Genomic DNA, 24,010 nt, shown 5'->3' with positions numbered 1-24,010 from the left:
AGAAGCTCCCCTTGGCTGGCCGCCTGCCTCTCTATCTCCGGTCCCTGCACACAGGTCAGGGTCGGGAAGGAGGCTCCCGACTTCGACTCCTCCAAAGATCTTGTTAGCACTGGGTGGAAAAATTAGCCAAAGACCCCCCCTGTCGCTGGCCCCGCGATAGGGTTTTATCCCTCCAGTGGGAGACCAGTTGTACTTATCATATTTATGGTTGTCGACTCTCCGGGTGGTGGGACTTACTCTTGGGGCCGACATTGGGCGTCACGACGTTGTGCGGTGGAGTCGTCCCGACCTTTACGAGGCGGCGCTGTACTTGGTTGACGTCATCCTGCCTTTTACGGGGTGGCGCTGTACTTGGACGGTGCCGACATGACTTTTGCGAGACGCCACAGTACTCGGTCGACATCGTCCCAGTCTTTGCGGGACGGCACGACACTTGGTCGGCACCGTCTCGATCTTTGCAGGACGGCACTATACTCAGACGGTGCAGACCCGATTTTTATGAGGTGGCACGATACTCGGTCGGTGCCGTCTCGATCTTTGCGGGACGGCACTATACTCGATCGGTGCTGACCCGATTTTTATGAGGCGGCATGGTACTCGGTCGGTGTCGTCCGACCTTTGCGAGACGGTGTTAACCGGGGGGTGGGGTCCAGTGTGTTGACCTTGACGTTGATGTGGCTGCGGATAGTGGTCGAAGGGCAGGTTACCAAAATATGCCCTATCACTCTGCCGTTCATCGCTTGCTGCTTGTACTCTCTCCTGGTTGGCTTGCTGATGGCACTCCTCTCCGACTTTGTTGTTGTTCCTCATCCTTATCTTTATCATCATTCTTTGCTCCATCTTCACATCCTTCTCATCTTTTCTCCTTCAATCTATCTTCATCATCGTTCTTTGCTCCATCTTCACATCCTTCTCATCTTTTCTCCTTGGTCGTTCTTTGTTCCATCTTCACATACTTCATCTTCTCTATCTCCTCCACTTCTAGCACTGTGGCATTAGTTGACATACCGTGTGTGTTGATACATAGACTTTTGATACACAGACTTGTATAGGATGTAGGTCTGATATCTGAAAGTACAATTCTCAGTTACATGTATTCTCATGGTTTAATTATAATGAAATGAGAGAAAACTAATATCATCTATTTTTATGAGATCAAGGTGAGCTTTATAATTGGTTGACCCATTGTCATAGCTAGATATAGACAAAGGTTAGTATCAAATGTGTATAGTGAGGCTGGATATGGTTGACTAATTAGAAAACAGGCATCCAACCATAACCCTATTGCTTTTCTAGCATGCCATGAAACCTTTATTGCAAAATACATCATACATAAGCAACCTGCATGCTTACACAACATCTAACTCGACCACACTAGATGACTCTCAGTAAGTCATTTTATATCTCTAACCAATTTGGAATGTGAAACATAATGGACAGAGAGAGACAAACGTACATTCAAAGTCCATATACAACCGAACATTCAATTCTTTCTCTCGGCCATCAGCAGCACATCCTTGGACATAACCGAGAGAAGCTACGCAAATTTCATGCGTCTTTGGCACTTGCTCTACAATCTCTCTCTCTCTCTCTCTCTCTCTCTCTCTCTTTGGAGTCACCAAGTAGGTAATTTGGCCATCAACACCCTTTAAACCCTTTTCACCAAGAAATTGACAAGAAAATGTCATCAAAGTTTTGAGTTCAAAATAGAAATGAAGATACAAATGAGAGTATGAAAATGCGTCTAAATGTGATACAAACCTTTCATCCTTCCACCTCTTATCCCCCTTTTTTTGTGAAAATCCCAGAGAAGTTGGGTAACTTATCCACATGCTTCAGTGCTCGCTCCGCAATTTGCCTCGTCCTATAGTCCCCGTGCCGAAATGCTTCAACTAATGCTGTCCCAACATTCTGATCCCCCGCAATCTCATTAGCTATGTCATCATTCCTCAAAATCCTCTCAACCGCCCACACAGCTTTCTGCCTAAGTATCTCCGTTCGATTGTCACGCAATATATCCAGAATTGGTTTAATCCCATCTGCCTCATCCAACACCGATACTCCTTGGTCGATGTCCCCATCATCATCCAAAAGAGTGCACAATGCTGCTAAAGCAGCCTCAACAACTTTCTCGTTTGTATGATCTAAACAAGCAACCAACTTTTCTACTGCCTTCCCTTCCAACAAACAGAAGCTATGCTTTATTGAACAGAAACCATGATGGACTCGACATAGCCCGGTTATAACTGGTTGCTTGCCTAGACAAGGAAATATGGAACAGAAAAATCGTGGCTCTGGAACGACTGGGACCTGTGTCAGATGTTTTGACTGCTTGGAGAGATTTTGCAGTGACAGTGCCGAAACTCTTTGCACTTTGTCCAGTTCATTCATCTGAAGCAGATCAGTAAAGAGTGAGGCAAGACTGTACTCACGAGCAAGGGCAATGACCTCAGGTTCACCCTCCAGAATATATGTGAGCCTGGAGAGAACCCTAACAAGCCCTTCCAGAAACCGAGTGACAAAGCGCCCCCCACGAGCTATCCCTTGCCTGATACTGACCACTTTGGAAAAGGCTATCTTGAAAGCACCTTCCTCCAGGAGCCTCCTAGTTAAACCAGTGTCACTCTCAGGAAGGTCAGCAAGGAGTCCGATAGCAGCAGCTTGCTCTTCAGAGATCCCATTGTCCTCTGCAATGACATTAATCAAACTGCTGAGCTGGCCACCAGTACTACGCAAAGCATCAGCCAGCTCTTGGCACATGTAGGGAGATATATTTTGCAGAAGTTTTATAGAAGCCATTCGAACATCTTTCTGTGGAGCTTCAACAAACTGAATGAGACTAATGGTAGCACCAGAGCTTTTTATTGCAGCAACTATATTCACAACAGTGGTGGCAGAACTTGTAAGCCCAACAAGCACCTGAAGGAGCTTGCACTCAATAGCAGGTCCAGTGTTATTGATTAGATGGAGGAGATTGTGAACAATGTCTTCAGAAACCAAAGTCCTACGATCTTGGTCAAGAGGAATGGACTCAAAATTAGCACCTGAGGACACAACGTTGGCAAGAATTGTTGCAGATACCTCTTTCATCCTCATGGGTAGTTGGTTGATGCCTACAGTGAAAAGGTACTTGACAAGTGGGGGAAGGATGCCTGCATGAATAAGTATCTTTGCACTGGTCTCATAAGATGAGATCTGATTCAAAGACTTGAGAGCAGCTTCTCTTGCCAGATTACTCCCACTTTTCATGACATCAACTAAAACTGAACCTGCTGTCTGGGCTACAAAGACTTTCACATCATTGCTCAAAACAAGCTCTCCAAGGTAAGAAACCATTGACAGCCGTGTTTCAGGTGACCCTGCAAGGTTTTATATATAAATTTAGAGAGAGAATTGCATTTAGAAGACGTTGGTGTCAGCATATGTAGAAACTGTTTAAGATATCTCCTTTATTTAAAACCACCACCAGAACAAAGAAAAACACAAACCAGCATAAGGAAAAAAAAGAGTAAATAGAAAAAAGGAGCCCACTAGCATGATAAACAATTAGAACAGGACAATTTCTGAGAGAAATAATATGTATTGATAAACAATAGAAAAATAGGAAATTAGGAACATTCAGATAAACATATACTAAAAGAGAAATCACATAAGCACTGTCAAAATAGAGGAAAAGAACAAGGAACGAAACAGGACTAGTAGAGATGGGCAATAATTAAGCAGCAGAAAGCACCTTTCAGGAGAAGGGTAAGAAGTGGCTGCAATCTGCCATTTTCAGCCATTTGCCTCACATTGTTCTCACACTTCTCTAGATTTTCTAATGTCTTATCAGCTCTCTCTACAGTCAAGATATTTGCTGATTTACTACTTGCCATCCCAACCAATATAAGAATTGCTCCACTGACTCCACCGATCTTTTCACACAAAGATTCAGATTTTGAAAGCTCATACAATAATGACACAGCTTCTTCTCTCTCTTGGGAATGCTCATGTGACAAAAACTTCACAATCATTCGGATGTTGTCACCCGCAGCTATAACTTCCTGCAAAACAACATTTTCAAATATTATCAATACAGAAAGAAAGGAAGAAAGACACATCCAGAATCTCCAAAGCATCTGCAAGTCCAACAGACATTAAACAACCTTATTATCATCATCCCCTTCAGCTATGATGCAAAGAGTTTCTAGAGCTTTAAGTCGCACTTTCCTGTTGCCACTCTTCAGCATGCTAGAAATCATTGGTACTAACTCTGCATTATGCACAGCATGCTTGCTGTACCTGCTTTTCTGGCAAATATGTGTGATGTAGTTAAGAGACTGTAAAACATCAATCTCTGAGTTCCCGAGAGACAGTGTTCTACATGCTTTGTCAAGCTGGACAGCTTCATTTCTTTTGGTCCACTCTTCAATAGTGTTCCTCAGAGCAATACTGGGGTTTAAATCAGTACTCTTCAACTCTTCGTGTGTCAACGGACAGGTTGGCCTCCTTCCACTATCCCTGCATTCTTTGAACCATTTCTCTATTGCATCCCGCTCAAAAGTCTGCCCATTCTCTATGGAAACAGGATCTCTCATAACTTGCCTTGTAAGGGGACAAAGAAATGCTTCATATATAGGCTCAGTGTATAGACTGTCACGGAAGCTATCATCTGAATGGCCACCATCCCAACTTTCTGCCATCTCTTCCAGAAATCTAACCAATTGATACAAATTTAGCAGCTTCAGAGGTTAGAAACAAAACAGTAAGACATTAAAAAAAAGGAAATTACTAAGTTATGAAATAATATGGATCAGTGGTATCAGGACAATAATTGCATTCAAGAATCTAAATACCAATGGCACAGCAATCTGTCACATTTTCTGTGCCAGACAAAACAGGCTAAAAATAGGGCTGATCATATTATAGAAGAGGTGGCTGAAGGCGCAATACAGGTAGGCCAAGCACAACCTAGCATGAAACTGCCTGAACCAACTGAAACTATAATTCTTGATTGATTTTGTCATTTTTTAAATTCAAGGTTGTTGAAAAACTACATGCCTACACGACATACCAAATCCTTGCAATAATAAGAAAAAGGATTAAGGTTCATTTTAGTCCATGTGATTTTGATCATGGATCTCTTAAACCCTTATGGTTTACTCGTGTCTAAAATAATCTCTATATTTTCAAAAACGTAACATATAAGCCCTTCCCCTCAAGTTTGAGTTAACATACGTTAGAGTATGCTTCGTGACATGTTGACTCATAATAAATTATTAATATAATGACACATATAATTTAAGTTTAAAAAAAATGATAATAGATGGATTTGAAAACGTGGACCGGCTGTCTAATCAATTTCCTTCGAAACGAACCTTTCCACGATCTGGCGAACGGTGCGATGGCCTTGCCTCGACATCTGTCGTAGAGGGAGGAGCCTCTTAGCACTTGTGGCAGCCGAACAGGCCACAATGGAGAGCCGATCCCCCAGGCCCAAAGAGGAAATCACTAGCCGCATTGCACGCTTCGACATCCGGAGCTTCTCCCCTGTCATCAAATCAATCGGGGCACAGAGAGGGGCGAAGGATCCTATCGATGGCTCTTTCACCTTGAGAGCCACCTTGTAGCTTCGGTGCCTCTGCTCTTCCGAGAGCAGGGCCGCCTACAGCATCACGCTCACAAGGATGCCACTAGCCCTGGACCTCGGTGTCGACCGACGAAGGACTTCTCCGTCAGTGCAGCTAGTAGATCGAGTGCGAGGGGCCGTAAGGAGCCCATAGAACTCGTCCTCTCGTTCCACGTCCTACGTCTCCTCATCATTGCTGTAAGCTTCCTCATCCTTGTCCTCATTGGCTGCTTCTGGTATATGATTGAACCGCACACCTCCTCCCTAGTTGGGCTTCGACACTAGTAGCAATGACTCGTCGTTGTCATAAACCTCAGCAGCAATAGCAACGACAGCAATGACAGCCACTCTGTTCAACCCTAGCTGTTGTTCCCCGCCTTTGCTGATGTTTCAGCTACCAACGTTGGTAGTTCTCCTATTCAGGTTTCGGTTCTCCGTCTCTCCCGCTGCCCCTTACTCGACAACTGGTGTATCATCTTCTCGACGGCGGAGCACGAAGAGGAAGGGCGCGTGGCACCAGGAGGCGAAGCAGATGGGGCAAGCAAGGCTGGCGTGGCTCATCACGTGGGCAATTATACAGGGAAAGTGGAAGGCGTGGGAGCACTCCGCCGTGACAACTGGTCCACGTTTTCAAATCGACCTATTATCAGTTTTTTTTAACTTAAATTACATGTGTCATTATATCAATAGTTTATTGTGAGTTAGCATGCCACGTAGGCAGACTCTAACGTCTGTTAACTCAGACTTGACGGAAAGGATTTATATGTTACATTTTTAAAAATGTAGAGGTTATTTAAACACGAGTAAACCATAAGAGCTTAAAAGGTTTATGACCAAAACCACATGGGCTAAAACGGACCTTAACCTTAAGAAAAAAGATTTATACATATTCAATGGGGAGCAATAGCCTCAATCCAATCAATGACCTGAATACATAAAACTAGATCTTGCCAATAAAGATGCTACAAGAGCTTATTTCATCATGACCTGTTGTCATAGTTCAATTGATTGAAGTAAAAATTCAACTCGCAAGAAGACCAAGTTCAACCTCATTGCAAAGTAGGAGCAAAAATAAGAATTGGCTAGACCAAAATATTATCATCAATAAGCATATGTAACAAGGTTATAAGGTTGACGTATAACAAGGTTATAAGGTTTACTCCCCACCATAGAGGTTAACAGTTATAAATAAGAAAAATTAGCTACGAGACAAAACATTAGGTTATACAAAGTCAAGAGCTGCATTTAACTTCCCCTTGCATGTTTTTCGACCAATCATTTACTTAAAACAGTTATCGAAATTTAATCAAATATGTACGTTGTTGAGAATTTTGATGATAACTAGGTTGAGCTTAATCAAATATGCATTTTGTTGTGTATATAAATCCACTATTAGACCTATTCTATCTTCAGGATTATGGCTTTATCTTCGCAAAGGATCCTATAAACCTCTGGCGACAAAATAAATCTGTATTTTCCCTAAGCAAAGATAACCGTCCGATACATGCAACATGAAATAACTATGTCCACAATGAAACAAGCAAAATTAGCAGAGATGAGGGGAGCACCCCAGCCAAACGTGCCAATGTCTCGACAGTGCCAAAACCAACCATGTCGATGATCATGAAAAAGATCTAATCTTGTCAATCTTCACCCGTAATTGGTCTTCCTAGAGTCTAACGAAGTTAAATTTTGATCATTTCACCGACGCAGGGTCTGGAAGATCTACCGACACTAATTAGGCATAGAAATCCATACCGTATTTGGAACTCTTCCTGGGGATCTTTACACGGACAAGAACCCTAATTTTCCGCCTCCGCGGATGCCGCCAGGGCCCATGTCTGGCTCGGGCTCGACGCTCTCCGCCCCGGCGCCGCGAGGGGGTCCAGAGGGGGATCGGAGAGAGGGAGGACGGATCGAGGGATGAGAAGAAAGAGAAGGGAAGAAGAGTGAGGAGAGGTTTGACTCCTCGTCGAGTCGTGGGGCGGTCGATAGGTTGGAGCTTTCGGGGCTTGAGGAGGGGAATGGGCAGTGAAGACGAGAAGCGATGCGTAGGCGCGGGGTGTGAAAAGGAATAAGAAGGTAGTAGTTACCGCGTGGAGACTTGGGAACGATGTCAACCTGGCGAGTCGGACGTGAACGACTTAGACCAAGACTCGTGCCACAAAAATATTTTAGTGATCAATAAAATAATGCTATTTGAATTTTCTTTCGCAACAAATAGGATGAGATTTCGCTGGAATGAAGTAAATATTATTTGACTAGTATTTTAGAAATTTATTCCTTTTCTATTGTCGGCAAAGAAGGATAGAGAAAAACAAATTCATCATATAATTTTTATATGCAGTTTATTAGTATAAAAATCCTTTGAAATTAAAAAAAATAAAATTGACAAAAAATTATTTTTTGTATATAAATATTTTAAAAAATATTAAAAAACAAAATCATGCTTGGTCGTGATTAATCAAAGTCTCCGTCTCCATCCTAATCACTTAAAGATTTATTTTTTCCATTCTAATGACATTTATATCGGATGGATCGGATAATCAAAATCTACTCTAATAATATAAAACTTTTTATGTACTTTTTTTTTATTTGAAAGTGCTTTAATAAAGAACTATGCATATGCCATCTTGCAACAGTGAGCTGGCGGGGGCAGAGATGTTTCATTGCTTTTTCCTTTGCTATTCACGGAATTTATAATTATAATTATATATATAATATTTTTGACTTATTTATTGATGAATATATATATGTTAGTGAACAAAAATATCGTGGTTGATGAGTCAGTATGGTTTGGTCCGTAGGTCGACGTCGGGAACTTCTGGTGGAATGAGTAGGATGATGAGGTGGCTACGCTTCTCGAGCGTTTCAAGCGAGGGAGCCGGAAGGATCGGCTAAGTCCTCGCGAGCGGTTGGGGGTTAGCACTTTAAGGTCAACCGACTTAAGTGTCGTTTATGGCGAGATGTGTCCTTTTGTCCCCGGGATAGTTGGCAATCTTTCCTCGTGAGTACGCCCTTGAGATGGAAGGTGCAGGCTGGCGCTAGTTAGAACCCTACCCGCTGGTCCACACTCCTCTGCGCACTAGATGACAACTTCGGGATGAAGATGCTTGCTACTCGGCGGCGATCACCTCCCTGCAAAATAGCCTTCGTCGAGTATCTCCCGACTTTGGCCCCTCCGACAAGTAAGTCAGTTTAGTTCGGATTTCCTTGTTTTTTCTCCCCCCTTCCTCGGGATCGAACGGGGGCATTTATACCTGTGTGTGAGAGTTGGTTGCGCCTCGATTCAACATAACCGCTGACTTTGTGAGGGCGAGACAACTTTTCTGACGAGGTGGCGTCCTCAGGGGTGCTTGAGCGGCGTCAGACAGTATTGTCCCAAAAGCATACGACATCGCCCCGAGCTCTTGGGATGGTCAAGTCAGACAGTGTATCAGTACCGAACTTGACGTGGCGTGCACCCCGTGGTTCTGGCAGTGTGTTGTCACGGACTTAGCTGGTTTTACCTAAGTCGTGCGGCACCCTTGCGTGTCCGTCCGCAAAGGTCAGCCTCCTCGAAGCCTCCCATTGTCCCTTAGGACCAACAAAAGAGAGAACGGGTTTAGAGAGAACGCCTCAATCGGGATCCACAAGCAAACATCTCTGAAAAACACTTCATAGACAATGCAAATTACAAAACATACTTTACAAGCTCTGAATCGTTGCACAACAAAGGGTAAAATGGTCCATTATAGATCGAAAATCTCTCGCACGTGTCCACATGACACAACCTTTATTTACAAGCCTAAAGAGGCCACCAACCCAACTAAAATGGGACTATTAAGCCTTCGGCCGTCCCCCCCCTACATGTTGTACAAGGCATAAACATACCAAAAGATACGAACATACATAAGCATTACATCAAACATCCTGTTTAGAAGTTTGTCCGTGACATTCTCCCTCACTTATTCCTTCGACGTCCTCGTTGAAGCCTTTGTCGACACTGCAACTCCTCGCCTTTGCTTAGTCTTCAATCTTCTGCTCCAGCTACAATGCGCCTCTTGGCTCCTAGCTGCTCTCCGCTACTGTTTTTGAGTAGTCGAACCTTTGATCCGCCATGCTGCTTCAACTCACCAATGACTCGACTCTAGTGTGGGGTTGGCTGAGTTGTGTTGATCATTGTTGATTCCTGCGGATCCCCTGGATGAAGGAAAAGACCATCCTTACTGCGCCAGTCTCTCAAATTCCACATGCTGCTTGAACTGGGTGGATGCTTGTTGGAGCTTTAACGAGCATCGTCTCGCAAACTTCTAAAGTTTTAGGTCCTTCCTCCATAAAATTTGCTCATTGACTCTTCTTTCACTTAGTTGTCACATCCAAGTAGGTTCGCATCACTTCCACTTTTGATTGGTATTTCATTGGGAAATGAAGCGGACAATCTACTCTCAGTAACACTGATCATCGTTGGTGAGGATTTGACAACTATTGTCTTCCATTATCTTCGAAGGGTCTTTGAACATATGCAGAGCTCCTCTGCTGGATAGATAAGAGAATTAGGGTACTCGGTTTTGCCCATTCTCTTAAGAGTTGAGAAGGCAAAGGTTACTTGACTTCGCCCGCCTCCTCGAGGTTGTACTCCATGCATCGAGCTGGTTACTGGCCTTCTCCTGCACTTTGCTCACACTTCTGAAGCACTTGAAGTGTTTGCACTCCTTGCGTTGAGTTAGTTACTGTGACTCACCTTCTCAATGCCATCGAACTTCTGGAATGCAGGAAGTTTTCACCCCAACTTGGAGTAATTCTCTTATAGGTTTGGTCGCCTCTGGGATTGTACTATCTTCTCCATCAACCCTGCCGCCTACTCCATTGAGTAGCAAAGGTACAGCACCGCGTACTGCCTACTTCGTTCCTTGGTTATGCACTCTTGCATGACCCGAAGTCCTTCACTTTCGGCTATCTTGATGAGAAGCTCATTGACACCGGTCTTACGAAGTTCCTCGGCCTCTGCCCTTCAGCCTTATCTCGGTACTTGGAGATTGCCTCTGCATTCTCCACCTCCTCGGCCTCTTTCACGACCAAGCGCTCTCCCTCCATGAGAGCAAGGGATCAATGACTTTCACGGAAGTCCCGCCTCTACGGTACCATGGCGCTGCCATGCCCATGGCACTACTATCCGTCACCTCGCATCTGCATCCCTTTCCTTCACAATCAGTAGATATGCCTCTGTGGCACTCCTCCGAGTCCACCTCTATTCTAACTGATGCTTGATTTTGGGTAGCTAAGTCCCTTTGGACTCGTCGTCGCTTCCTCGCCCTTTCCGACCCCCTGCTTCAACACCTCTGTGTTCTCCAAGCAGCTCTCCTTTGGTCGATGGAAAGACAGACTGCAACTCTCATGCATGGCCTCTGCCATCGCATTATAGGGTCTGCACCGATTCTGTTCTCCTTAGCTTCCTTGGTAGCAACGTTCGTTTACTCGACCTTGTCCTCTGACTTGTCGGGCTCCCTTAAGCGAATAAGAGCTCTGGAGCAGTCCAACTCTCCAACTGCTTCGATCATACCTCTGCATGATCAAGTCCCTCCCATGGAACTTACTGGTACTTGCATTCGAACTTTTCCCTTGGTGGAAAACAGCCCCCATATGCTGATGACCAAGGTTTTCATCCGATGCAAAATTCGATGCACGCACGGAAGACCCGCCTCTGCGGTACCGTGGCCTTCACTCCTTGAATCCATAGCCCTTCTTGCCATCATGTTGTTCACCGAAGTGGAGCTTCCAGTAGCTCCCGATCATACCTCCGTATTATCTAGTCCCTCACGGGACTATGTCGTGTGTGTCGCATTGCCACGAACTGTTCCACCACGATCCGCTGCACCATGTCGCCTCCTGGTGACATCTCCATTGCATTCTGATCCTTGTGGAATAAACTCGAATTGTGAACCCTCCATGTATGGCCTCTGCCAATACATCGTAGGGTCTCTTCCACCTTCGAATTTGTTCGCTCCTTTGGCAACCGACCTTCATCCACCCACTCTTGGGTCACACCTAGATGAAGCACCGCTCTAGGACAGTCCGTCGCCTAGTAGCTCCCGAAGTCCCTTGACTTCGCTGCAATTAGTGCACCATTGTCTGGATCCTGGGCCTCTGCCCCTACCAGCACAATCTCCGCTGCGCACCGCTTCCTTCATGACAACTTGAATGACAACACTGTGGCATATTCTTCAAGAGTACCCGCCTCTGTATCCTCTTGCCCCGTGCTAAGGCCTTCTGAACCTAACTTCTCCTCCGTAAATTGAGTCGCCTTAGTTCCTCCATCAAATGCTCCTCCGAGATAAGGTGCATGTGCCTAGAAGCTCCCTTCATCTTTGGCACCATGCAAGATGAGTCCTCTCTGATAGAATGAATGACCCATGGAACAACATGATTCTACTCTTGCCTCTGTAAGAGTTCATGTCCTTGACCTCTGTCTAAGGAAAGCACTGTGCCTCCGCTCCATGTTCCAACTTCTATGCTGGCTCTCTTCATGCGGCTTGGGTACTTCGCCAAGTTACACCCAAGTTGCTCCGCTCCTCGTTTTTGCATTGAGTCGATGGTGGCCCTCGCGCCCACCATTCCACGGGTCAACCCTCCCTTGAGTCCGATCTCCAAATCGACTCCAAGTGTGCTTTCATTTGTGTTGCTTTGGAACGCTCCCCCACTTGATCTCGCAACGCATCCACCAATGCATTCTCTCAAGCGAGATCATGCGATGACTCCTCACCGCTTGCTCGGTCCATTGAGCTTCGTGGAGTTGTTGTTTGTTGAGGTACTCCTCCTCAACATGTGCGGTCCGTCCCACATGATTCTCCCTCTGGAGAGTCGGGACTTATCCCTCCTGGATAACTATCCCGTTGGAGCAACATCTCTCTTCGTTTCAGAGACCACCATCCCCTTGGACTACTCCGATCTGCTGAACAAACTGTGCATTGTTCTGCCTCCTGCAAACACACTTGCTAGATTGCGACTCCACATCAATACAACTCCCGCTGCACCACTCAAGGCCTAGCAACATGCTGAACTCGTTGCACACTTCAGCCTCCTACGGACGTATCCTTCACATGCCAAAGAGAAAATTTCAATGCTCCATGTCGTCGAGTTTCGGTCGCCTTGGGATGGCCGCGAACATTCCATCGTCTGCATACAAGCCCATGTATGAGTACCGAATTCTTTGAGTTAGCAATTCCCCTCACCTCTGTGAGCTTTGCAGAACTCTTTCGATTGCTGAGCAACTCATTCCACCTTGCATGGTCTCATCCTTTACCAAGCACCTTGCTTGCTTTGAGCACCATCAAGTATAGTTGTCAACGTTGAGCCATAGCTCAAACTCAGCCATCCCAACCTTTGTGCGCTCCGCATTCTCCCAAGCTTGTCTGTTCTCGTGGTGCCTCTTGCGCGAAGGGTTGGCCATTCCTCTGAATGCCAATCTCAGATGCCCGCTCATCAGAGCGACTCCTTTTCCCTATATCTCCATGCCCGTTTTCCCCCAAACGGTCGCGCGTGTGCTGACTGCCCTCAACGCAGCCCCGCTAGGTCCCCCACGTTTTGCATGCTAAGTGTTTCTATGAGTGCTTGTCCCGCTCTGATACCATCTGTCACGGACTTAGCTGGTTTTGCCTAAGTCGTGCGGCACCCTTGCATGTCCGTCCGCAAAGGTCGGCCTCCCCGAAGCCTCCCATTGTCCCTTAGGACCAACAAAAGAGAGAACGATTTTAGAGAGAACGCCTCAATCGGGATCCACAAGCAAACATCTCTGAAAAACACTTTATAGACTATGCAAATTACAAACAGACTTTACAAGCTTTGAACTGTTGCACAACAAAGGGTAAAATGGTCCATTATAGATCGAAAATCTCTCGCACGTGTCCACATGACACAACATTTATTTACAAGCCTAAAGAGGCCACCAACCCAACTAAAATTAGACTATTAAGCCTTCGGCCGTCCCCCCCCTACATGTTGTACAAGGCATAAACATACCAAAAGACACGAACATACATAAGCATTACATCAAACATCTTGTTTAGAAGTTTGTTCGTGACAGTGTGGTGTTGCGTTCGTGGCTGTCGGTTGATGATGTTTGCTGGTGATTCATCTAATATCAAAATATGGCATGTATATATATATATATATCGTGAATGATATTTTTTATATGATGCTAATACATGTTCGGTGTATGTACTAGAAATCGTCATTGGACCGTGATTTATAATCTTCAAAAAATAAAAAAAAGAATTAAGTACATTAGATTGGGAGGAAAATGATGGATTGATGAGGATGAAGCTTACATGCCCATAAACGTGACGTCTGATCGAACCCGAATCTGACCCATTGCCAACCGTGCAAAGGTGGATGAGTCCAGGAGCAAGTCCGAATCTTAACGCCATCCCAACCGTTGCTTGAGACGCGTGCCGTGTTCGTTCTTGCAGCCTGACGGGCACTCCAGTTAGGTCACGAATCAACCAACTCACCCCTTTTTCTCTCTCTCTTTGGTGCGAACACTTTTCAGGTGGTGGAAGCGGTCATATTCCTTTCGGCCAGTTGTATCCATCGCCTCTCCTTCCTCCATCAGATCCGCTTCTTCTCCTTCCTCCTCCTCCTCCTCGTTCTCCGTCTCCCTTCTTAGTTGCTGGGAGTTTTGGATCCTTCGGATACAAGGCGGCGACCAAAAAGAGTCGCTTTGGGAGCGAACGCGGGCGGGGAGGGAGCGAGATGTCGTGCTCGTCGTCGTCGGCGTCGGAGGAGGACGAGGGCGTGGATGCCTACAGGAAAGGGGGGTACCACGCCGTCAGGGTCGGCGATCAATTCGCCGGCGGGCGGTACATCGCCCAGCGGAAGCTCGGGTGGGGCCATTTCTCCACCGTCTGGCTCGCCTACGACACCCGATCCCAGGTGCTCGATCGCACTCCCGCATCTCTCTTTCCTTCTCCATGATGTTTTCCCCGGGTTGGCGATGGTTTGAGGAAAGATCGTGCCTTTAGCCGCCAGTTACTCCGTTTGATGTCAATTCTCTTCTAAAGATCGCGACCTTGCGTAGATCTTTGCCAATTATCAGCTAAATCTCTCATATTTTTGTTCCAGTCTTCGATTTAACTCGATTTTCCGATCTTTCTTCGATTTGATCTTTTTTGCACTGAATTCAATTGAAGAATATTTCATATTGATTGAAGAATTATTAAGATGAGGGTGCCTTTATTTCTTGTACTTTCTTTTTAACGCATTTTATGTTCAAGATTGTACGGCTGAATGATTATTGCCATGTATGGAAAAGCATTGATGATGTTTCATTCATTCTCCACACTTTCTACGTTGTGCTCGATAGTCTCACTGTTTATGGGATTCTTTTCCCCTTAAAGCATTCGACAGTGGTGTTACTGAACCCTGTTTTTTCTTCCCAAGAATTGCATACTAACTTTAATCTTGGTGATTAACATCATCTATTAATTTTATTTCTTGTTTGCCTCATATTCTCGATCGTATAATTATCGCTATCCATTCTTGCTGCCTTCTTGTCCTGTGCAGATCGGTATTTTTTCTCTTCTTGGTACATTTTTTTTATTTTTCTTCCGAATTCACGTTCAGTTATTTTGTTCTGCAGAATTTTGTTGCTCTCAAAATCCAAAAGAGTGCACCGGAGTTTGCTCAAGCTGCCATCCATGAGATTGAGCTGCTTTCAGCAATTGCCGAAGGAGATGCCTCAAATTCCAAGTGCATCGTCCGATTGCTTGACCACTTCAAGCATGTTGGACCAAATGGGCAGCATCTTTGCCTGGTAATCGAGTTCCTTGGCGATAGCCTACTTCGGCTTGTCAAGTACAACCGCTATAAAGGCATTGGGTTGGATAGAGTGAGAAACATATGCAGGTCTATCTTGGTTGGTCTTGATTATTTGCACCGGGAAGTTGGCATCATTCACACAGATTTGAAACTGGAGAATGTTCTTCTTGTTTCCACTATTGATCCTTCGAAGGATCCAGTCAGGTCTGGGTTCACCCCAATCCTAGAGAGGCCCGAGGGCAACCCAAATGGGGGAACAGTGGTCAATATGATTGAGAAGAGGCTGAAGAAAAAAGCAAAGAGGGCAAGGGCAAGGATCGCTGAGAGGAGAGCATCAGATCCACTGGTTTTGCAGCAGGAAAGGAGCTTAGAAGGGATTGATCTGGGATGCAAAATTGTGGATTTTGGGAATGCTTGTTGGTGCGATAAACAGTTAACTGATGATATCCAGACAAGGCAATATAGGTCACCTGAGGTCATTCTTGGTGCTGGTTACTCATTTTCCACAGATATGTGGTCTTTTGCTTGCATGGCTTTTGAGCTTGCCACTGGAGATATGTTATTTACTCCTAAAATTGGCCAAGGATATAGTGAAGATGAGGTATGGCTCCTACCTGTATATAAGCAAGAATACTTACTTTTTTACTTCGAAAATTGGGTAAACAAAGGAAGCACTGATCTAAATTGACATTGTTGCTTAGAAATTTAGCTGACGCCTGAACATATGTTTGTACACATTCTTCCAGCATTATTCTGGATTATATGGACAAAAGAACAAATAAAACCTGGTTGAAGGTCACACTTGACTTCAATTAAAAGTGTTTGGCAGATGTTGTTGAGAGTTCTATATGAGATGGCTTCAGCCTTAAAAGATTAAATTCATCCCTGTTAATGGAAAATATTGTATTTTCCAAGATGTTGAAAGTTTGAAACAATATTTTGAAATGAGCTTTAGTTTGAAACATGTGAAGTGGACAGAATACTGATGCATTGTACCGAAGCTGTGTATGGAATTGGAGATTGAAGCTTTAGTAAGCAAGATATAATTCGGAACTTGGTAGAGAGAGCAGAAAGGGGAAGTAGATTATATTAGTTTGGTTTCACTATATACATAATAGTGACTAACAGAGAGAAAATGGTGGAAGATGTTAAATTAATTAGTCTATTGAAATTCCAATAGAACAGGCTTTGATATATTTTGCATTCTTGGTAAGGCAGACTGGAATGCAATACTGGTGCTTTTCCAACAGCACGTCTATGTAACTTTTCTAACATCAATTGTGTGTGTGTGTGTGTATATATATATTCACTTTATTTCATGTTTATGTGTCAAAAATGATCATCTTGAAAGTAGAAGTTATTCTTCCCTGATTGGTATCAGCATTAACATGTATTCTTCTTTCATAATGTTTAATCAAAAGCATCTTGGAATGTATAAGAATGTATTTTTATTGTTTCTTTTGCAAAAATGTGGTGTTGGTTATTTTTATGTAAAAATGGTAGAGATGCAGATTCCAAAAACTTGGACTTATAGTCATCCAACTCTAGTCAGGAACTACTGCTGATCATGTAATTTAGCGGTATTCATTTATTACAAATTAATCTTAAAATGTGTAACTTGCATCACTTACCCAATGCGAACTTTATGGATTTTGCTCCAAAGCATTATTCTAGTTTGGATCCTGGTTCTTACATCTCTGCTTGTTAGCAACTATTCTTTTATTTTCTTCTTTGCTCGTTGTCTTGCATTAGTTATTTTTCTTTAATTAAATCATCAACTTCTGAATTTGTATGACAAATGTGTGAAATAGTTAGAACTAATTAATAAGCTCCAAATGTTCTTTTGATATCAAGGCATGTATTTGCAAGCTCCAGCCTGTGATTGTTTTGTTTCATCTGGAAATAATTTCAACTTCTGTTATGAATTATTTTTCACTAAACAACTTGGCTCTTTTTCAGGATCACTTGGCTTTAATGATGGAGCTCCTTGGAAAGATGCCCAAAAAGGTGAGAACTGGTTTTTGTTATTGTAACTCGCTTAATGCATGATAATAAGTAGCTTTCACTCTGCTCTTCAGATTGCTACTACTGGATCCCGATCAAAGGACTACTTTGACAGGTATGGAGACCTGAAGAGGATACGAAGGCTGAAATTCTGGCCTCTGGATCGGTTGCTTGTTGAGAAATACAAATTTTCTGAGGCCAATGCCCATGAATTTGTGGAGTTTCTATGCCCTCTACTTGACTTCGCTCCAGAGAAGCGACCAACAGCGGCACAGTGTCTGCAACATCCATGGCTTAAGGTCAGAGATGCAAAATCTGGTGGTGAAAATAATGAAGCTGGTGTGGAAAAGCTGGAGACTGGTATGAGTAAGCTTAAAGTTCAGGTGGGGAAGTGAGAAGCTTCAGCTACATAACATTCCTCTGGTATCGTCTTCTCCAGTAATTGTTATGTCTATTCCTTTATACAAGTGGTATCTTCAATCGTGATCGGATCATCGGTGATATATTTGGAGAAAGCAGCTTCAACAAAGTAACATGGGGATAACAGACAACACCTCCATCAGATGTGTAATGTGCAAAATTTATGTTTTTTCTATTTTTGTAAGTGGTTATATATTAATTGATAAAAGGGAAGGAATAAGGAGGGGAGGGCCTTGCATGTCTTTATGCATTACAGGCTAACCTTTGAGAGTACATTACCTGTATTTTTTTTTTTTCCTCGACCTTAAAGTTGAGCCTTGATGACCTTTTAGGTCAGGATTCATTTTGAGAAACTGTGGTGTGGTGTGGGATTTACTCATGTAATTTGATCGGTTAATTTATTTGCTTACAAGTTTATGACAATTCAAAGTTTGCATATGGTTCATGGGCATATATGGCCTTTCATCTGAAATTACAAACATTTGTCACAGTGGTGAAAGGTTTTCCTTATGTAGATAGAGGTGATGGATCTTTCATTCTTTAATCTTGAATGGCATGCAACAAAGTTGTCCTTTTTAATTTTGTCATTTTAATGCTTCACAAAGATAGAGATTTCAATCTCAACTTTCCACATGCTTGTTTATAGGCTTTTAACCACTCTTGATGGCTGATCATTAAGAAGCAAATCTAGCAAGAATGATGGCAATACTTCCACAAAACATGAAATGAGTGTCTTCTCTGGCTTGAAGCATTTTGGTATCTTTAAGAATTCCAGCTCATGACAGAGATATCTCAAGAAAAGTTCACACTCTTGTGGAAAGCCCTGATATGGGCTGAGCTATCAACCTTGCTTGCCTTGATAAGCATATAACAATCTGCTTCATGTCATTTCTCCACATCTTTGCTTAATATCGGATGCAGCATTTTACAAATTTATCTTGTTCTAAATGAAACCCGAGAAATATTCACTCTAACGAGGACAAGACACGTGGCAGCTGAGTCAGATCGAGATGGTTAGGGATCTGGTTAACAATTGAGCCATCAGTCCAATATAAAATGGATATAGAATTTTACAAATTTATCTTGTTCTAAATAAAATTCAAAAAATATTCACCCTAACACATGACAGGTGGGTCAGATCGAGATGGTTAGTGACCTCATTAACGATTGAGATATATAAGTCTAATATAAAATGCTAATAGAATATTTCGTCAATTAGAATGATCTTTTCAATTGAATCAATTATAAAAACACTTATTAGATCATAATAATATAAGTTAGTTATTGTTATACAATCATTTCATTAATAACTTACTATCGGAGCAAGCGGAGCAAGCACATCGAGAACCTCACTCAATCTCAATCTTTGAACAAGTTGATACTAGATCTAGCTTACAAGATCAAGGGTCGATGTAAGTTATTGTTTTATTTAAAACTATTATTTTTTATTTTGTTACTAACTTATCTTCAGACGGATCACATATGGAATCTTACTCGTCTTTGTATAGATTGACACTAAATCAAACATTCGAGATCACATACGGTCACATATGCATGCTCAAATTAAATCAAGCTAATCTAGTAACTATCGATATTTTTCATAATATCATGCATATACTATGGTCATAGATTAGGTCACTAGAGATATTGATTTAATTCAGATAGGTATTGGAATTTTGACCTTTTTTTTCTTATTTTGACCTTGCCGTGTGATTCTATTTGATATAAAAAAAAAAAAAAGGTGCATACCAATCACTGAACCAAAGGAGGGAGGCCAACTTTCAAGAAATATTTTGCCACTCGAGAGAGAGATGAAATATTTTCCCCAAAAACAAAAAAATAAAAAAAAAAATAAAGCTCCCGGCGAGGATCGAACTCGCGACCTTTCGCTTACGAAGCGAACGCACTACCACTATGCTACGGAAGCGACGATATTAAAGTTTTGATTAATCGATATACATATAACTTCACTCGTTATTTTACTCATCTTCCTTTCCCGCGCATTATTTACGCTTTTACCACATGTACATCTCGCCTCAAAGCACAAAGCCAACCAATGGAATGGCAGCTCTTTGCCACTTTCATGACTTGTGATCAAAAGATTTTGACACATTTAGATTTCTCAGCAGCAGAAAAGACATCACAAGATCAGAATTCACCTGGAAAATAAGCAATTCAAGCTAACTAAAAGCTGAAGAAGCAGCATGTTCCTTCACGTAGGGCATCCACCACAGAAAGACAGACAGTTCAATTAATTGAAAACCTCGAGTCTTTGGATACTGCAAATGGTTTTCTCATTCAGCACATATAATAATGCTGTGGTCGAAGAAAATAAGAACAAGGTGCAACAGAGTAGTTCAATCCACATTATGTCTGCTTTAGCAAGCGAAAAAAAAAAAAGAATTACGGTTTCAGTGGTTCTGTAGCAGATTAACAATCTGCGAGAATATGGTGTCCTTCATGGCATCTCGATTTCCTGGGTTCAGTGTGAAGACAGTAGCTCCAGGATGATTTCTCAACCTTGCCACTGCAAATCATAAGTTGAAATGGTTTCGTTAGCAAAAAAGGAAAACAAAAACTGAAAGCACGAGGCATAGAGTCTATGAAAAGCTTCATCGTAGAAAAACAAATGAGGGAGACCATGTGAATGCAGTCAGCACACTCTAAGTCAACATAATAATTGGTGGTTATTAACATCTCCTTAGTTGTAGGATCAAGCTGATAAAAGAACTTCAATCTAAACACAACTTAGTCAACTGTAAAGCGCACACCAAGTCAACAAAATCTAAAGGAATATTTTGCGAAACCCAAGGCATCATGAGCCAAGCATCAATTTTCCAACAAATCCTAAGCTACGTGATAGTGATGGGACCAAACATGGTGTAGGAAACTAATTGTAAATAAACAAAGTAAATTTGGAAGTTTAGTCAAAGTGCAAAAGCTTTTTTGACTATAGATTCTGGTGTAAAATAATTATTAGAGATGGAGAACCAAAATCTGCTAAGCCCTAAATTGAAATTGCAACTAAATAACAAAGGTTAACTAGAAAATAAAACACACCCTCTTTTGAGTAGCTTGAAATGGAAAGCCCCTGATGACATTAAACCTTTTACTACCCTAGGAATCGTATTTCATCTATGTGGAAATCTTATCTTTTGGCCAAGCAGTGTGGGACTGTATAGTGGAGTTGGTTGTGTAGATCTTACAAATTAGGGATGTATACATAGTTGGTATAGGTGTCTGTTGAAGACAAATATTTTGCAGAATGTGAATCAAAGTCCCCCTAGAAGAAACATCTACACCTGGCAACAGAGAAATAACTGATGCAAGATCATCCACCTGGCGTATGTAACTTCAATAAAGAAAAAAGCTGCCATACCAGGCTCGAAAATATTTTCAAAGTTACACACTGTGGACTAATATGAAATGTACTGATAGTCGTAAGACAAATAATAGATGTTACCAATTAGTTCCAACCATGATATCTTGTGAAGAATACTTCAGTTGTCCAAAGAGATCAGAATTCAATAAGAAAAAGAATGGAATGTGGAACGGTCATCATAATATTCACAAAAATGAGATGACCTACGGATGCTCTTTCAATGTAGTGATATACTAATGATAAGGAACTGGACAAAAAGTTGTGTGAAAAGTTAAAACAAATTAGACACAAGAAACTGACAAACAAATGAAATATCTATGATTTTATCTTAAGTAACTTTAATTTATCTAACTTCATAATTCAACACAGACATAAACACCAAGATATTAAAGGAAAATAGTGTACCTCCGGGAATGTCACGGCCAAACTTAGGTATAGGTATCGTTGCCAAAAATGGAATATTGGAATCAAGAACTCTCAGAACAGCAGGGAAAAAAGAAGAACTATATAGTTCCATTTTACCCACTTCATCAACTATAAAAAGATCTATGCCTTCCTTGATCTGATGTGAAATGCATAACGAAATTAGCACTATTACTACACATTAGAGCACTAGAAGCTGTCTTGCAAGTAGTAATCTCAGCTTACCTGCAATTGAGGCAATGCCAAAGATTCAAATGAGGCAACATCTACTTTATATTTTCCAACAGTAGGCCACCTGAAAGACTCTGTGCTACAATCGCAAAGATAAGTTACATTATGCCTGAAAAGAACTTTTAAGTTTTACACATAATAATGACAACCAAGGCAATGAAGACAATGATGACAATGAGAGCAGTAAAACTATAAGGACTTTAAATAACCAGGGTTAATATATAACAAATCCTGAGAGGAAAAAGAAAAGAGTCATGTATAAAATTAGTACAAAACTTAGCAAACATGCAAAAAATAAGGAAAAAAATCAAAAAGCGGTTAGAATATAGAGAATGTAAAACCCTCGATACTTTATAACTGGTTCCCAAAAGAAGATTAACTAGCTGGCAAGAGTTACTTTTGCAATCCATTGTAAGCTAGATCTAACATGGAAGAAAAAAAATAGAAAAGGAAGGCCAACATCTACATCAACCAACCCATAATTACTAATGCATTTGCAAAGAAAAACTGGTGTGTTGGTCGCAACTAGAACAACAAGTGTGAACTAAACAAATATATGAGGAAAGATGTTACACCAAAAAACACTTTAATTTTGAAATAACAAATCAATAATTAGATGAAAATGGAGCCATAGATCTGGATCTACCTGGTTACAAGGTCCAACAGAACTTGCCTGCTGGATGCAGGAAACAAAATTAGACAAATGACTGACCACGTTCAAAGAATTTCCTTCTCCAACCAAATCCACTTTTAGCTGACACATTTAATTTAAAAATGATATTATGTAGATCAATTTATAAAAAAATCATATTTCTACAGTTTTTTCTTACTACTTATTCCTTACACCACATGTTCTTTTCGACTGAATGTTGAACTACAAACTATTAACTACTGCCAATATGCATTACGAGTTCTTGTAATGTTCTTCTTTTGGCATCCTAAATATGGCCTCACAAAATCTTGGAAATGCACCAAATATAAGCACCTCAGACCTGCATACCTTTTCTCCTGGCAAGATTTTTCAAACCATTTACTAATGCTTATTATAGAAAACAGCAAATCCTCTAAGAACCACCAACTACTTTATTTATAATTTCATCACATATTCACTGCTGCATTGAAAAACATGGATGTGTCAACCAGAAGCAAGTGAAAAGTGGCGATAGTCTTTACAATGTCGAAAGAATATATGCAAACTACATATGCATGCAACTCCATATGGCGAACCACGGTGATTTGTGATCAGCTGTTTAATAAGAAATCAGAGTTCAAGGAACAATAGAAATTCTCCGGCGACCACTACAGTATGGGCTTCCAGAAACCCATCCTTTCTCTTTTCCCTATGTGTTTCCAAGTCTTGGTGCGCATAACCTAACCCTTTCTCACCACCATTCTCCGAAAACACTCTAACGACCAGCACATCATCAGCAACAGGCAAAGATCCTGCTTCGATAAGTCCCAGCCGCAGCTGAATGCGGGGAAGGCGAGGAAATCAAACAAAAGGAAAAGGAAAAGCAAAACGAACCTTGAGATCTTGGAGGAAGCGAGGGGGCCGCGCCTACCGTCCAAGGTGACGACTTCAAACCCCACCCTGTCCGCCCCCTCCCTCACCTCACCTATGCAACACAGTAACAACAAAAGATTGAAACATCATCATCAACAACAATACTACAACAGAGAGAGAGAGAGAGAGAGAGAGAGAGAGAGAGAGAGAGAGAGAGAGAGAGAGAGAGAGAGAGAGGAAAGGTGATCATACGAGTGTAGAAGCCCTGAACGGTCAGGTGAGGATGGGAGGTCCGCAGGGCTTCAAGAACCCTCGTGATCAAGGTCGTCTTCCCCACGCCCTAAGATAACAGCAACCATGAGAGAAAGATGAAAGATTTGCTCGCTCATACACAAAAACACAGTGGGGGCTTGGTGCGGAGTTACCGGAGGGCCGGTGACCAGGAGACATTTGCTGCTGCCAGGAGCCGCCGCCATCGCCATCGCCCGCTCGTCTCCACCGTGCCTCTTCTTTGTCGGAGAAGTTGACTCGGCCTTTGGACATGGGCTCCCATATGCTCGTTCGCAGAGGTTAAATGCGCTTTACGGGCCGTAGCTCATTAAAATCGGCCTTTTGAATGGTCTTCCAGCCTCTAAAATGAACA

At 42.4% G+C, this 24,010-nt stretch overlaps 3 protein-coding genes and 1 non-coding gene across 5 annotated transcripts; 1 reads left to right on the top strand and 3 right to left on the bottom strand.

Annotated features, from left to right (window-relative positions):
* Positions 1-1,288: 1,288 nt before the first annotated feature.
* LOC103975803 (U-box domain-containing protein 44) lies at positions 1,289-7,673 on the bottom strand. 2 transcript variants are annotated; one of them, XM_009390893.3, is made up of 5 exons: positions 7,367-7,673; positions 4,146-4,695; positions 3,734-4,043; positions 1,762-3,359; positions 1,289-1,655 (listed from the first exon to the last, which is right to left on the bottom strand). In XM_009390893.3, the coding sequence occupies exons 2-4, from the start codon at positions 4,680-4,682 to the stop codon at positions 1,780-1,782; spliced, it is 2,427 nt and encodes an 808-aa protein (XP_009389168.2). In that variant the 5' UTR covers positions 4,683-4,695; positions 7,367-7,673; the 3' UTR covers positions 1,289-1,655; positions 1,762-1,779. The 2 variants fall into 2 exon arrangements, with proteins under 2 accessions (XP_009389168.2, XP_064952175.1); XM_065096103.1 differs by having other exon boundaries at positions 1,289-3,359.
* A 6,445-nt stretch (positions 7,674-14,118) lies between these two features.
* LOC135605703 (uncharacterized) lies at positions 14,119-18,250 on the top strand. The gene is made up of 4 exons (XM_065096102.1): positions 14,119-14,518; positions 15,225-16,004; positions 17,363-17,410; positions 17,482-18,250. Exons 1-4 carry the CDS (start codon positions 14,339-14,341, stop codon positions 17,800-17,802), a joined length of 1,329 nt encoding a protein of 442 aa, XP_064952174.1. The 5' UTR covers positions 14,119-14,338; the 3' UTR covers positions 17,803-18,250.
* Positions 18,251-19,682: 1,432 nt separating this feature from the next.
* Positions 19,683-19,754, bottom strand: TRNAT-CGU (transfer RNA threonine (anticodon CGU)). Its single transcript has one exon. It is a non-coding gene; the product is annotated as a tRNA-Thr (tRNA).
* A 350-nt stretch (positions 19,755-20,104) lies between these two features.
* Positions 20,105-23,951, bottom strand: LOC135605702 (uncharacterized). Its single transcript, XM_065096100.1, has 6 exons — positions 23,793-23,951; positions 23,620-23,707; positions 23,389-23,479; positions 21,858-21,942; positions 21,615-21,771; positions 20,105-20,354 (listed from the first exon to the last, which is right to left on the bottom strand). Exons 1-6 carry the CDS (start codon positions 23,847-23,849, stop codon positions 20,239-20,241), a joined length of 594 nt encoding a protein of 197 aa, XP_064952172.1. The 5' UTR covers positions 23,850-23,951; the 3' UTR covers positions 20,105-20,238.
* Positions 23,952-24,010: the final 59 nt, after the last annotated feature.

Source organism: Musa acuminata, chromosome BXJ2-2 (genome assembly GCF_036884655.1).
Source record: "Musa acuminata AAA Group cultivar baxijiao chromosome BXJ2-2, Cavendish_Baxijiao_AAA, whole genome shotgun sequence".
In the NCBI taxonomy this organism is placed as follows: Eukaryota; Viridiplantae; Streptophyta; class Magnoliopsida; order Zingiberales; family Musaceae; genus Musa; species Musa acuminata.
This window is presented reverse-complemented; position numbering and strand designations above follow the sequence as displayed.